The sequence below is a fragment of the Python bivittatus genome, unplaced genomic scaffold (genome assembly GCF_059951505.1).
Source record: "Python bivittatus isolate LINGU-HERP-01145 unplaced genomic scaffold, Pbiv_v1 ctg000070_np1212, whole genome shotgun sequence".
Taxonomy (NCBI): Eukaryota; Metazoa; Chordata; class Lepidosauria; order Squamata; family Pythonidae; genus Python; species Python bivittatus.
Window position 1 is genome coordinate 54,873,789 of NW_028277034.1, and position 16,235 is coordinate 54,890,023.

The 16,235-nt window shown below is 43.0% G+C and overlaps 1 protein-coding gene across 1 annotated transcript; it reads right to left on the reverse strand.

Moving 5' to 3' along the window:
• Positions 1-163: 163 nt before the first annotated feature.
• On the reverse strand, positions 164-15,444 carry PANK2 (pantothenate kinase 2). The gene is made up of 7 exons (XM_088133187.1): positions 15,154-15,444; positions 6,887-7,239; positions 4,605-4,858; positions 3,973-4,149; positions 2,466-2,589; positions 979-1,104; positions 164-683 (listed from the first exon to the last, which is right to left on the reverse strand). Exons 1-7 carry the CDS (start codon positions 15,392-15,394, stop codon positions 633-635), a joined length of 1,326 nt encoding a protein of 441 aa, XP_087989313.1. The 5' UTR covers positions 15,395-15,444; the 3' UTR covers positions 164-632.
• Between the last annotated feature and the right edge of the window lie 791 nt (positions 15,445-16,235).

Consider the following 16,235-nt stretch of genomic DNA (forward strand, 5'->3'; position numbering starts at 1 on the left):
TTTCTGTAGGAGAAAGCTGATACTTCATTGTAGCGTTGTGAACAAAGTCATGAACACACAGGCTTCATTTTTTCTTTTCTTTCCTCTCTTGCTTCCCAATCCTTTGCCCTGGTTTATTACTTGAAAACCAATTTCCTTTGCAATCAAGGGACAAAAACTGCTCTTTTAAGAAAACAGATTTAATATTTTAGGTGTGTTTTCATAGTCTGCACATCTTGATGCCATTATGAAAATGCACACAGCCCTTCAAGAGTTTATACAAGATTAGTAAATAGAACAATACTTAAAATAATTCCTAGAAGACATGAAGTGACAGCTGCAGCCACCTCAAAGTCCATGGAAGAAATGTTGCTTGACACAAGATTGAGCAAATGCACATCTTAACATTTTGGATCCACACAATTCACACAGTTTCATGTACAGATAAGCATTCTGACCAACTAACCTATATCCAGTTACCTTTAAGAACAAAAAACTCTATTTGTCCTTCTCTGCAAAGACTGAAGACGTCATTCACAGTCACTGCAGCTATTAATAGGTAGTTGTTTTTACAAATAAAATTAAATGAACACAGATGTTCCATCTTGGTTAGAAATCCCCTGTTGAATCTGGGGTCCAGACTCTCAGTGGATTCAGGCTGATTCCAAAAGCTCCAGAAGAGCCCCCACTGCTCCAAAATATCCCTGTTTTAAAACAAAGAAACTTAATGATTAAGTTCATGATTTAAAAATGCTGCATTTCATGCCATCTTCTCCCAACTCTCCTCCCCTCTCTCTCTTTCTTGGGATCCCTTTTTACTAAATTACAAAGCTCTCAGGAAACAGTTGAAAGACATAAATCCAACTGATTATTACAAGAACTAGGATGCGGTTTTCAAGATGACTGTGTTGTCCACGTCATACCACAAAGACAGAAAGAAACATGGCTTTTCAAGGGAAAAGGGAAGAACAGTAAGACTGCACTGCAGTGTGGCTTTACCTCATGTTCCAGGAAAAGCGCCTTCAGTTGTCCCTTTGACCAGTAGTCCAAAGCATATGCCAGAAACTTCATGGAGATGGTATTGATTCGCAAGAAGTTCCCCACAAAAACCACTCTATTAATGTTCTGAAAAAAGAGGAAAAATATTAGAACCTGATGCTTATGAAGAATAAATCAAGACAACGGGGATGCATTGTTCATTTAGGTCAAAGAAGAGGACAAGCAGCAGCAAGATGGATGGACTCAATTACAGTGGTGATGGGGGCACCATTGGAAGACCTGAAGCACCTGGATGAGGTCAGATCATCCTGCAGAAGGTCTGTCTACGTGGTTACTAAGAGTTGACATTGACTTGATGCACATAATCAATAGAACTCTATTATTCCCTTTCAGGTAACTTTTAATACCCAAGTTAGCCCCAGGCTCATTGACACAGTCTCTAAAAGGACACCAAAGTCTACAGGTGCCTTCCAGCAAAGCATACACCTTCTCAGCTCTTCATCTCCTGACTATTAAAGCTGTCCAGATGGAGGAGGAGTTTCTTATGGGTGCAAGGTGCTGGTCTCAAGTTAATGACAATGTTGGGATGGTTTCAGGAAAAGTGACATATATATAGGTTGGACAGTTAGATCTGAAGCTGGGGCTGGGTATCCCCGGAAGAAGGTTCCCAGGAGTAAAGCAATTCCCAGTTTTTTTTTCTGAACTCATTAGCTATCCAGAAGGCATCAGACTTAATACACACTCAGTTACTTACCTTAGGACTGGGGCTTAAGGCAGGGAATAAAAAAGTTTAGGAAAGAGCTGAAAAGTTGGTTTCAATCTAATGGCATCTTCTAATCTACTGGCAACTTCTAAACCTTTTCTAGGAGAGAACCATCTTTGCTTCCAATTTTCTGGCAGCTCTTTCCAAGCTCCTTGTGAGTCTGCCTAAGATATATGAGCTGCTCTATCAGGAAAGAGGTTTCAGCGGTATGAGGGAGTACACTCCCTTGCCTGGTTACTACTGCATAGGGAAGCAGTGACCGCAAGCCGACGCCACGCTTGGGTTCTTTCATAGCCCTGTACAATGCTGCTTGACATGGTTGCAACAAGGCAGCACTGTAAAGAAGCTGGAAGCGCCCAGCTTAATTCCCATGATGCAAACAGGTGCAGTGACTTCCTGCTATACATACCTTGTCCTCCGCTTGGAATATCAGCCATGTCCCCTTCCAGAACGGAGGATGCTATTTACTTTTTTAAAACAGTAGTGAAGCTACATCCCCCCTGTCTGTCTCCAAGCAATCTCAGAAAAAAACATCTGGGTACTGTTCACAGATGAAACATAGAATCACGCCTGCTGTGAGAGGCTGGGAGACCTTTCCACCAGCTAGTCTTCCTGCTCATCAGAGCCAAGGATTTCTGCACGTGCTACTCTCAGAAAGCTTCCCTTCCCCACCCATCCCTAAGAGGAACTAAGTGTAGCCCTGGCTGTTGGCTTAAGCCTGTACCTCATTCAGTGCGCACATTCGTGCGATGGAGCCAATGTTGTTGGTGATGGTGATCAAGGCTGCTCGCGCCAGGTCCTCCTTACTGGCTGCGTCTCGTTTCTCTTTGCTCATCATGTTTCCAAAGCTGGATGGAAGAGGGGGCACAGGCAGTTTTTAACAGAAGGAGGCGAGTTGAGCCACACCATTTCCAAGATACACACACACACACACAAACACAGGCACAGTGCCAAAGCAAGGACAGAACTCCAGATGAAGCTTTTCATAGATCCATTAATCTGGTAGAGATCAGAAGAACCTATTTCAGCCATAATGCTGGGTAGAGCAACGCTAGACATCTCCCTCTGCTCAAAACCAACCAAAAACATTCGCTGCAAAGGTCTATAGGCAAAATGTCACCATCACCAAACTCAAAAAAGAATAACTTCAGGGGAAAAAAGATAAAAAAGCATGAGACTCTTCCTAATCTGAATGTGAGGAGGAGGAGGAGGTCAGAGCTGAAGCCTCCAAAACATGCCAGAAAGAGTCTACACACACAATCAGCTTTTCATGCAGAGGACACACATTTATCCATGGAACTATTGGGCCAAACAAAGGAAACAGCTTAAAAAAAAAATCATGAAGTTGATTGCCTCTACTATGTTCAAGCAATGGCTCATTGATCCACCCTAAAATTTTAACCAATCCACAAACAAGTAACAAGCTGCCCAAGGTCACGGCAATGAGATGGCTGGCCATATAAATCTAATAAATAAATATTAAAAAAAAAAAAAAACAGGCTCAGCTTTCCAGGAATCTCTCAAGGATGCCTCTTTCCAAATCACAGGCTAAACCCACTGGAAGGGCCCGTATCTTTGCTCCTTCTCACCCACCACATTCAGAAGGATCCTCCGTTTACTATGAAGCCTTTTAGAGGGCCTGTCATGGAAGGGAGCAAAATAGAAATCTGCTTTTACTAGAGAACCCTAAATCTGGATCAATACCTTGTTATCCGAGACCCCAGAGATTAAATGTGCACTTTCAATGCTTTCTGCAGCTAAAATAGAGCTCTTCAAAGGAGTTACTCTGGAAGTGAACTCCAAGCGGAGCTACAATCATCCTTCATCCTTTGTCTCTCCCCTAGCCTAGACCCAGGACTCCTTCAAACCACAGGAATGCCAACTCACTCACAATTGTTGCAATATAGAGAAACATGGATATAAAATGAAAACCACATGGTTCTTAGACTCAGACATAACTTCCCAAATCCCCTAATCTTTACCGAGGCTATTTGTCTGAAGCAGAAAACTGATGCCATGACATTTTCTTTGTACAGTTAACACTGTGCAAATTGGCATTATTTTCAACCCATTCCATCTCAAAAGGTCCAAGGTCTCTAAGAATCCTCTATGCCACCCATGTGCATTAAGCCACCAACACACCATTTTCCCCTGAGGACCCCAAACTAGCAACAGAGAAGGGTGTTCCAATTGTGTTATGCTCCCAACTAAAACATCTCAGGAGGCCTTACCTGGATGCTATGGTCCAACCTGGCAGCCCGAAGCGCTCATAGTCCCCTCCATAAATATCCCGCACTAGTTTGTCCACTTTTGTGCTGTCTCCAAGGGATGCCATTTCAAGAGCCTCTTCAAAGGTGGAGCAGCCGGTCAGAAGACAGCAGAGGCCAAAAAATGTTCCTCCTCCAAGGCTAGCAAAGAAGACATACCAATCATGGCTGGTGTCCAGTGAATACTGCAAGGGGTGGGGAGGGGAAAAGAATCTTGCAATTTAGTCCTCATTAGCTAATAGCTGATATCCTGCTAATTGGTAAAGATCCTCCTAGGTAGGCTTTGCATGAAGTATGTCAATGTGACAAACTGTTTTAGCAATTTCATCTCCTCGAAACAATCCCAGAGAGTAATTCACACTCTAACAGTTTGATTTTTTTTTTCATGCCCATTTTCTTGGAAGGAAGCCCCATTACATAAACTTGTGCATTTGGCTTATTCCCAAATGCACAAGTTACCAATACAGTCTACCATCTACACCAAATCAATGCTCTTCCATTAAACTGCTGATATTCCTGAGTCCAACGTCAACAATTCAGGGACATGACTAGCTTATTCAACTTAAAAGCATTATGCTTTCCTTTGCGAACCTCACCTGGTCCCTGTCACTCGCTTGTAATTGTCTTTGGAATAGACTGCTAAGATGCTGACCCCTGAGCCGATGTTCACCAAAAGGAGAGGGTAGGGATTCTCCAAGTTGAAGGGGACCTTCTGACATTTTTCAGGATCTGTGGGGTTTTCAAAATAGTAGCACTCCGAGTGTCCATTGAACCCCACTGAATCAATGTAGAGAACTCCCTTTATAAGGCAGTCAAGTTCATCCATTTTGCACAGCCGAAGGTCACCCACCTGTTTGGAGAGACAAGCTTTGAAGAGAGCTAGAGAGAAAACATTCCCAGGAGGAACTGGGAAGGAGCAACAACCGGTTGGTGGAAGGCTCTTTCTCTGATGAACAGATCAACCAGACAGATTCCAATTCTACAAATGCCATAGCTTGCAAATCCCACTATTATTTGTGTTGTAGAAACTGTTTATACCAATCTATATTCATTTCGTCGGTATGAACTACAGATACCAGTGATCATGATCTGGGCTGTTGACAAATGCTTTTGCTTACTTCAACTTGACTGAGAGTTTCAACAGGGATAAAGAGGTGGTATCATGTCATTCTAGGCTGTTCTGGAAAGGTTTGCAAGGAAACACACACAACCACATTAAATAAGTGTCTTCCAATTCAACAGAAGAGCCAAGGCAAACAAGGGAATGGCATTCTCATGGAGCAGGCAGAGAATCCAAGATGCAGATTGTAAGGCTCTGGGAGGAGGTATTTAGGATTTTATGGCAGACAAGCAACAGGATGGCCATCATGGATCAAAAATTTGAGAGCTGCCCTCAAGTTTAACAACAGCACTGCCCTTTCACTGCTGTGTGGTATACTCTAACTGCATGATGGTTACATCTTTGGGAATTGAAAGAGATGCAGTAATTACCTAAAACAACCACAGACCTATTCTGCTTTCAGGATAAAAATGAGAAAGCCACGAGGACCTGAAGGGCTAGAAAGACCCAAGGACTAGCTAGCCTAAACACAGGACCACTTGGATGCACATCAAAAGGAAGAGCCCAGAGAGCAAATCCATTCAGCTGAATGAGCCAAACCAGGGAATGCATCAAAAGAAAGCCCACAGAGAAACCCAACCCCTCTCAGTAACACGGCCTTGAAAAAATTAATTTGGTCTGCAACCATCAATGTCTGACATGAGGAAAACAAGTTGAGGCCAACAGTAGAGTAGTTACAAATGATTCCACACTCAATCCTCGACAGGCATCATTTAAAAAGAAGAAAAGAAAAGAAAAAATGGCAAAGAGGAAGCTGGGAAAAGTCTTCTCTGTCAAATACTCTGCCCTGAAAGGATTCAGTGCCCCTACGTTCAAATTCACAAAGCCTTCAGTGCAGATGTGTTGGAGGGAAGGGTTGTTGGAAAGCAGCAATAAATATAAGAAGATGCTAATATTTTTATATCAGACGGAACCACTGGCCCAACTAAGAACATTCAGGATTGCCTTTCCCAATCTCATGCCCACCAGATGTATCAGTCCATCTTTAGAGATTCAGACAGCATTTCCTAGAAATAAATGGACCTGCAACATGGGCCCACAATGGAATATTAATCTATGGCTCTTCCTTGAAACATATTTTGTCCCCTCTTTATAGAATATCTAAAGCAGGGTTCCTCAACCTTGGCAACTTTAAGATGGGTGGACTTCAACTCCAAGAATTCCCCAGCCAGCCTTGCTGGCTGGGGAACTCTTGGAGTTGAAGTCCACCCGTCTTAAAGTTGCCAAGGTTGAGGAACCCTGATCTAAAGTATTCATGGAAGTGGGATCTCTGAGACACCCAGAATCAGACTATTTTGATTAAAAGTCTCTGGTTATTATGGGGGCCTAAATATGGTTTTAAAAAGGAAAAAATGGGTAGAGATTTGCAAGGTATTGCCAGATACACCAAACATCCAGTCCAAAATAACTACAGAAACAGCTACTTCATCACTATTCACCACAACGATTACAAGAAAAACTAGAGTGAAGCCATCCCACATTATGGCAATGACAGAACCCTGACAGTTCCTTCATTATCCCAACTTTTCTTGAGAAGGATAAATTTGAGGTTTTACAACTAACAAATGTATCCTTAAAAGGTGGGTGGCCCACCATCTTGCCGCTCTTGCACTCAGATTAGCAGATTAGACTTCCTTAAAGGGATTACGAAGAAAGCTGCCATCCGCAGTTACTAATACACATTCAGTATCTACTTTTCAAAAAGTTAAGAAGGTCCTATTTGCAGCTTAAGGGGATATAAGCCAAAATATTGCATACTGTGCGAAAGTCCTGCTCAAATTTATACGCTCCACCTCCAGTGGCACATAAAGTAGTGTGGAGGCTCGAGAAATGTTTTTCACTGCCCATCTGAATAAAAGCAGGCATGTCATAAGTAGGAAAGCGAATAAAGTGCAGATTGCCTTTACGTCCACACAGCGTAAGGTCCTTTAGCTCCAAGTGGACATCTCGAATGCCTGTGGATCCATAGGCAGTGTTGGAGGTCAGATATTTCCTAATGCTTTTCAGGTTCTCCACTTCTTCCTCCTCCTCCTCCATTGTGATGTCTTTGGGTTCAAAATAAACCAGCTTCACCAAAGTCCCTCCGATGTCCAAGCCAAACCAAGGAAAAGCTAAGGAAGCAAGAAAAATGGATTTAAAAGGTGGTATTACATTGTACCTATAAAAATAGGCTAAATACTGGTGGTATAAAAGCTTTGTTCTCATCAGCTATTAGACTGGCCCAAACCATGTAACTTTAGCAAAGCACGTAAATCATCAGTCTGATCAGGGAAACAACTGCAGACAAACATCAAAAAGTAGGAACTTTATGGAACAGGAAAGCAAGAGGAAAATATCCCCAAAAGAGGTTAGTAGTCAGGGAAAAGTCATAAAACAGAGCAAATACAAATGCCATGAATTTTAGTCATTCTGTATGAAATAGGGTAGATCTGATTCAACCACACTGCAACATACAAAAAACTATGAAGCTTCTGTTTTAAGGGTGTTGAGTGAAAACAGCATACTTTTAAAAAAAAGTATTTCCAAATTTTCAATCTTATAGCCCTTATCAATATATATACAGTGGGGCAAAAAAGTATTTAGTCAGCCACCAGTTGTGCAAGTTCTCCCACTTAAAAAGATGAGAGAGGCCTGTAATTTTCATCATAGGTATACCTCAACTATGAGAGACAAAATGGGGGGGAAAATCCAGAAAATCACATTGTCTGATTTTTAAAGAATTTATTTGCAAATCATGGTGGAAAATGAGTATTTGGTCACCTACAAACAAGCAAGATGTCTGGCTCTCACAGACCTGTAACTACTCCTTTAAGAGGCTCCTCTGTCCTCCACTCGTTACCTGCAGTAATGGCACCTGTTTGACCTTGTTATCAGTATAAAAGACACCTGTCCACAACCTCAAACAGTCACACTCCAAATTCCACTATGGCCAAGACCAAAGAGCTGTCGAAGGACACCAGAAACAAAACTGTAGACCTGCACCAGGCTGGGAAGACTGAATCTGCAATAGGCAAGCAGCTTGGTGTGAAGAAATCAACTGTGGGAGCAATAATTAGAAAATGGAAGACATACAAGACCACTGATAATCTCCTTTGATCTGGGGCTCCATGCAAGATCTCACCCCGTGGGGTCAAAATGATCACAAGAACTGGGAGCAAAAATCCCAGAACCACACGGGGGGACCTAGTGAATGACCTGCAGAGAGCTGGGACCAAAGTAACAAAGGCTACCATCAGTAACACACTACGCTGCCAGGGACTCAAATCCTGCAGTGCCAGACGTGTCCCCCTGCTTAAGCCAGTACATGTCTGGGCCCGTCTGAAGTTTGCTAGAGAGCATTTGGATGATCCAGAAGAGCATTGGGAGAATGTCATATGGTCAGATGAAACCAAAGTAGAACGTTTTGGTCTAAACTCAACTTGTCGTGTTTGGAGGAGAGAGAATGCTGAGTTGCATCCAAAGAACACCATACCTACTGTGAAGCATGGGGGTGGAAACATCATGCTTTGGGGCTGTTTTTCTGCAAAGGGACCAGGACGACTGATCCGTGTAAAGGAAAGAATGAATGGGGTCATGTATCGTGAGATTTTGAGTGAACACCTCCTTCCATCAGCAAAGGTATTGAAGATGAAACGTGGCTGGGTCTTTCAGCATGACAATGATCCCAAACACACCGCCCAGGCAACGAAGGAGTGGCTTCGTAAGAAGCATTTCAAGGTCCTGGAGTGGCCTAGCCAGTCTCCAGATCTCAACCTCATGGAAAACCTTTGGAGGGAGTTGAAAGTCTGTGTTGCCCAGCGACAGCCCCAAAACATCACTGCTCTAGAGGAGATCTGCATGGAGGAATGGGCCAAAATACCAGCAACAGTGTGTGAAAACCTTGTGAAGACTTACAGAAAACGTTTGACCTCTGTCATTGCCAACAAAGGATATATAACAAAGTATTGAGATGAACTTTGGATATTGACCAAATACTTATTTTCCACCATGATTTGCAAATAAATTCTTTAAAAATCAGACAAAGTGATTTTCTGGATTTGTTTCCCCATTCTGTCTCTCATAGTTGAGGTATACCTATGATGAAAATTACAGGCGTCTCTCGTCTTTTTAAGTGGGAGAACTTGCACAACTGGTGGCTGACTAAATACTTTTTTGCCCCACTGTATATGGAATCAATTCTTCCTCCTGAGAACTCCACTGAAATACACAATATTGCTAAAGATAAGTATATTATTTATTTACTTAACTTTCCTGACCAGAAAGATCCCTTACCAAAGATAAAGGCAATTAGAAGCTGAAGAGAGTTCAGGAGAGGTTATCCTAAGATAATCCATCAAAGAAAATCACGTTGCCCTCTCCCGCTCAGTGCAACTTCACTCTAGCACAAGCACATGTGAAGAAATGCACTGAGCTATTTTTCCTGTTCTACCTTGACCTACAGCTAGCAATATAAGTGCATTCGCATGAGAAATACCTCTTTCCCACATCGTCTGCTGTCATGAACAGGAGATACCAAGATGGAGGTTTTTTGAAGTCTCATTCCAGAAAGATAAAATTGATGCCCTTACAAAACACATAATATTAATCCTTCGCAATGACTGTTTATGAATGACAAGTAACAACCCTAAAAGCAATTGGCTGCATGTACTATGCATGAACTGTTCTCAAGTCCTTAGGGGTACTGAGTGCTGTTAGAACGTTATTGGATCAGACCCACATCCTGAAGTTAATTTAGAACTATATTTACTAGTTGCCATGGATAATGCAACCTAACCTTAATTTGTCCAGTGCCTTCTGAAGCCATCTACATCGGCAGCCTTCAACTTGGTGCCTGCAGATTCTACAATTCACCTCGTGTGTCCTTTAAATAAGAACCTGGGGTTTCTTCTGTCCTTCCAACACTCACATGTCTTGAGAGATCTTTCTCTTTACTCAAGACAGCCTTTCCTCAGGAGCCTTTATACAGAGCCACAACTTTTGAGTCTTCCAGGTTTTTTAAAGGATGAGTAAATTATAGTTTTGCAAATCCCATGTTAATTTCTCTTTAGGAAAACCTATTATTCTACATGCTGGAAAATTTTATCTTTAATAACACTCACTTTCATTTTGGAACAAACAGTGGGCTAACTGGCTTGTAATTTTGTGGCTCTTTTTTAAAAAATGAGTATGCTTTGATTGTTTCCCACGCCTGTGGTTCAGAATCGGAGCTTTGGGGTATATTACATATTGGTGAGAAGATCAACAATTTCACATCTGAGTGAAAAGCAAGGGGGTAGCCATTATCTAGGTGTGACGATTTGTTAATTTTCCACTTTAGAGCCTAGAATTTAAACTTTTGTTACCACAAAGACACAGACAAAGATTAATTCATTATCTCTGTAACATCCTTATCCTGAAATAGCGTATTCTCAGTTCCCTTGTTATCCCATAGTCCACTTGTCTCCCTAGCTGCTTCCCTACACCTGAAGAGACTGTTTAATTGTTAGCCTTAATGATTTTAGAATTTAGAGAGCCAGTTTGGTGTCCTGGTGAAGGCTCCAGGCTAGAAAGCAGGAGACGGTGAGTTCTAGTCCTGCCTTGGGCATGAAAGCTGGCTGGCTGACTGACTTTGGGCCAGTCCCTCTCTCAGCCCACAACGACGTCAGGCTCAGGCGACAAGCCAGCCAGTCAATTCCTGTTGCAACCAACGGATCAACATTCAGTTGATCCAAAAAAAGACCCTGTACCTGTGAGAAAAACACTTGGGGGAAAAAAATGATTTTAGAATAATGCCCTTCAAAACTGTTTTTCATTTCTATGTGTATTGAAGCACACCCTCAAAATGCTTTTCCTTATTTCAACAACTGAAGGTTTCAGAAAATGCTGCCATAAATCTAAAACATTCCGTTTAACAGTGCAATCCTATACATATATCCTATTCTTCACATACTGTGCAAAACCAATGTCTAAAATCAACTAAATTATTCTGCTTTTTTTCTGTCACATTCTTGTTATATGAAAATTGAAGGCTCGAAGTGTTAAAAGATTTTCTGCTCTGTCAACATATCACAGAGACATTTTTAAAAATAGAAATTAAAAGTAAAGCCAGCTTGCTGCAAAGCAAGGCATCGACCTTTATCATCCTAGACTAAAACCTTTCTGAGGTCCACATTAGGCATACTGTAGCTGCTGCAAAAATCTGGACAGTCAGTAGATGGCAGTCTACCCCCACTGCCATCTAGTGAGTGGCTGGATTTTTGTAGTCCAGGTGTATATGCCTCATATAGATCTTACAAAGGCCATACTGGGAGGGTAGAGCCCATCCAGAGGGCCAGCTCATCTTCTGGTAAAGGGGTGCTTCATGACTGGCCATGCCCAACACAGTGCACATTTTATGAACATGGTAGCCATCTTATGCGACATCTACCACATGCTCTCAAAATCCAGTGTGCCCTGACCCAGCAAAATGACCTACCGCTGATATACTAGGTAAAAGTATACATATACATTCTATTTAAAACCATACATCACCTCTACACTTTGACGTAGCTATTTCAGCGGTCCACAAAGCAAAGACTTTTTTAAGACTATCATATTAACAGCATCTGATTGTTGGATTTCTAGACCCTAATTCACCTACTGGAGTATAAGTGCATTTCCCACCAATCTGTGTACACTATTGTGCCACTGCAAACATGCCACTGATCTCCTCCTTTCCCACCACCGAGAACTTCCAGCGCTGTCCGGCATGCAACATGGACTCACTGAGTGGTCACGGGTACCCTGTTCTGATACATTTGCACATCATCCAACTCCCCTTAATTTTGTGTGTGATCTTCTTCCCCACCTCCTCCGAGCTGGAGCACCCTTTACTCCTGTCCTTCTGTAGGTTTGTTTTTGGAGGGCAAGGAAGACAAATGCTATTCTCATTCCTGCACATGTCTCGATGTGGATGTTCACGTGCTCTCTTAGCAGCAGATCAGGATAATGGCTTTCAGCCACTGCAGTGCCCATTTTAGCTATTTTGGTCTTGCCTTGCACAGATAGAGATGTGGGTGGCTACTGGGAAGGGGGGTTTAAATGGCAAATTCATTTTCAGAGCAAAATGTGTTCACATGCTCTGTACCAGGCCCTTGGCTCTGTCATGGTGTCACAGCTTTGAACTACAGCATCTCCTACTGGCCATGGGGTTCATTTCCCCTCTGGTTTCGTCTAATGATGAGTGGAACTGCCTTTTCAAGTCAGCAGCACCACCATCACAGCTGTGCATCAATAGTTACAAGGACAGTGACTTCCAAGGACTCAGACAGACACAAAGAATGTTTCTTCTTTACATCCCGCCCCCATTCTGTGCTTCTGCACAGATTTTCTGACACATTGCTATAATATGGTTTTTTTTAAAAAAAAAATGACCTGTTTAAGGGCAGATTTACTAAGAAAGATAGGAAGGTTTTTCCATATTTCCTTTATAACTATGAAATGGGTAATTTTGTAGAATCCTAGAGTTTGAAAGGGACCTTGAGGTTATCAATCCAAGTGCAGGAGGCCAGATTAAAGCAAACAGAAGGGATACATCCTGCCAAGTCCAACTTTCAATTTTTATTTTTCTCACAGCTCTCAAATGGCTGAGGCGAAGATAGGTATGATTTAGTAGTACACGGTGTGCAGATTTTTATAGTACAGGGCAGGTTTGCAGTTGCAGTTAGACAAAACTGAAGCTTGTATACTTTGAAGGTGAAACTGTATGTGCACTTTCTACAGAAGAAGCCTCACTGAATAGCTTTAGGCTTGTTTCTTAACATTCGTTCATAGAATTACAGAAATACGCCCAAAGTTTGTATTTTGCTAAAGTAGTAAAACAAGCGCTAGCTCGATTTACATATATTTTCATTGCTCTCTCTGTCTTGATCCTGCCATATGTTTTTTATCTCTAGGATAGCCTGATCTTTACAGTCATCCTGTTTGGCTTTCTTTGTTTCCAACGATGTCTGGAAATCTTTCACCGCAAATACTCAAAACCAAGGAAGGAAAAGGAAAAGTGCTGGCTTTATTTAAACATCTCCAGATCTCTCTCAGGCCTCCAGAGATACAGTAACCTCTACAGTTTCCCAAACAGCAAATACTACAGCCTGCTTTCTGGATATATCCCAGTATGTATTATCTTTCTGTATGATGCTGTACGCTAGCCATATGCAACACGTTGCCTTTCTAGGCCTCAGAGCAATTCTGCTAATTCCCAGCCAGAATGGCTATTGTTCTCTATATCTGGGAATTATCAGAGGTGAAAACCAACATCTAGGTTTCGGGATATGTTAGTGTCAATCACATCTGTTTGCATTAAAATACGGATATATTAGATAATGCAAATAAGGAGCAATTTATGATGTGAATTTGCTCAACCCTCTACCAATGCTTCTGCTTACTTTGCAAATTATCAGTTGCAACAAGAGAATTGCAGATGATTCCCGGCTTCATCAATCCAATATTCAAATCTCCAGCATGAAAAAATAAGAAGCTGCTGACAATCCCCGCCTTTCCAGCATGACAAACCAAGCCTAATCTCTGCATATGACTATCAAAAATCCCTCCTGTGTTCCTCATAATACAGTCATTGTAACCAGTACTTACATAAGTACCCCATGTTTCAATATGTGTATCATTCCTTTAACCGCAAATGGCAGCAGTTCATAACTGTGCCACATCAGCCTTTCATTATGGTCTTGCCCACCCAGAATGCCACCCCTTGTTTACTCACCTGGCACCTCTTATTCATCCTCACTGCATTTCCATGCATTCCTTCTAATATCAAGCCCACCCCCCTTCCAAACCAAACTAATTCTCATCTCTTAACTCATGAATCACAATCATCGATATGCCTTTGTAATAATAAGGGCTCACAGACACAGTCAAGACTCTGGATCCCCTATTTCTTCACTGGTAGCCCAAGCAAGCTATCAATTTCAACGCAACCATTTTTTTCAGGTCATCATTCAGCTCACCTTGGGCAAGACTTCATTTCTTGTATTTTTGAAATTGGGCTACAAGATCTGGGCTGTGAAAATCCAGGCAGAGAAGTGAGGAAAGAATGTTATGTACTTCTCTCCTGCCCCCTGGTGGCCATTTGGATTTCTGCAGCCCAGAGTAGACAGTCCAATTTAGAGAGCTCTTAGTGTTTGGGGATATGTTTGAGCAGCCCTATATTTATGACATATTTGAAACTTATTAAACTTCTGCAGGTATTTGATTAAGATGCAGGATATAAATAAAGGCATGGCTCACCAGATTGGCTATCATTTTGGAAAGGTGTGCCTTTAGTTGGCTGGAGGAGGCCCTCGGTTAATACTCCATGAACAAAAAACTCCAAAAAGCAAGTATCCTCCAGCCAGGCCTAGAAAGGACGTCTGATCAAACCTTGTGTGTACACACATACATACACGTACATGCATGCCCAACACCTCACTCCCTTCTGGGATAAACAGCACTTTGCAGATGACAGAGAAGGCATAAGCACCCATAAGCTAAAGAAATGAAAGGAAGGCATGAAGTAAGAAAAAGGAGGATCCCTTACTCTGAAATCAAACTCACCAGCGTCAGGGTTAGAAAAGAAGAGAGAGTGCCTACCTCTCAGGGTTGATGTGAGTTCAAATGGGGAAGAACCGTGTCGCCCATCAGACCCCGGCCTTCTGCGACCTGATGCTCTGCGCCTCAGGCTGCAGAAGACTGGAGGTCACCTTGAAGGAAGGGGAGCCCGAATCCCACACTGAACCCCATTATTTAAAAAAAAACCCTCCTGGGCTTTTTCTTTCCGGTAATGCTTTGTACAGTTTCTATGTTTTATATATTTATTGTTTTAACGGATCTCGTGAGCCGCCCAGCGTCCCCCGTTAGGGGGAGATGGGCGGAGATAAGTCGAATAAATAAATAAAATAAGTAAATTATTGCGCTGCAGCTTTAAGGGAAGATTTTAAAAAGTGCACGGCGGCTCCGCCCCTTCCCACCCCGCCCTCCCCGAGCGGTCCCTCCCGCGCCCCCTAGCGGCCACTCACGGGGGCGGCTCTTGCGGTGGGAATCGAGGCGCGGCCGGGGGGCGGGGCCAACGCGCTCTTTCTCGCGGCCCGCGGTGGCCTCCGCCCTGCTCGGCCCGTTCCCGCGCCGACGGCCGCCTGGGGCCGATGTCCACCGCCGCCGTTCCTCCAGGGGTACTCCGGCTTCGCTTCTCGTCTCCATGGCAGGCGACGGCTCCTCGTCAGCTTCCTGCCTGCCACTTCCATTCTGCAGCGGCTCCATACGCCGCGGCGACAGCAGCCAAAGCGGGCACTGCGCGTGCGCCGAAGCCCTTTCCTCGCCTTCCCTTTCCTCCCTCAGAGTACGGGTCCTTCAAAAACCCACCAATCAGGATCCTTCGCGTTTGCGGCGACAGATAAACTAGCCAATAAGATTTAGCAAAGCGTGCAGGGTTGAGAAGAAAAGGGAATTCTTCCAATGAGCGTCCGTCTGCCTTAATTGATCGACAAAAGCCAAAAAAAAAAAAAAAAGGCCGCGCGCGCAATGATGTACGTAGTATTGAGGGTTAGGCCTCAAGGGTTGGGGTGAATAACGGAATCGCTGTAGCCAACCCGCTGCTCCGCAGGGGAGACTGACACTCAGTCTGTCCAGTGAAAAGAAAGAATGGTGCTAGAGGCTGGACTTAAGGAGATGATGGCCAGGCCAGGTCTCCATGGCTACCTAGCAGGGACAGAATTTGCTGCAAGAAATGTCTGCAAGCAAACAAATGTACAGTACAAATATATACCCCTCTCTGTGTGTGCCATTAGTTTGGCCTACTTTATATTTTAGTCCCATTTTTTTCACTGTAATCCTTGACTTTTATTACTAGGCCTTGCAGATCCTTTGCTTTTTGGCTATCAGGGTAGTGTCATCAGCGTGGCGCAGGTTATTGATGCTTCTTCCTCCAATTTTAAAACCACACTCATCTTCTTCCAATCCAGCTTACCTTAATCTATATTCCACATATAGGTTGAATAAATAGGAGAGTAGGCAGGTAGTCCTCATTTAGTGACTGCCTCAGACAGTGACCATTCATAGTTATGGTGGTGATGAAGAAGTAACTTTGAGACCAGTCCTCACA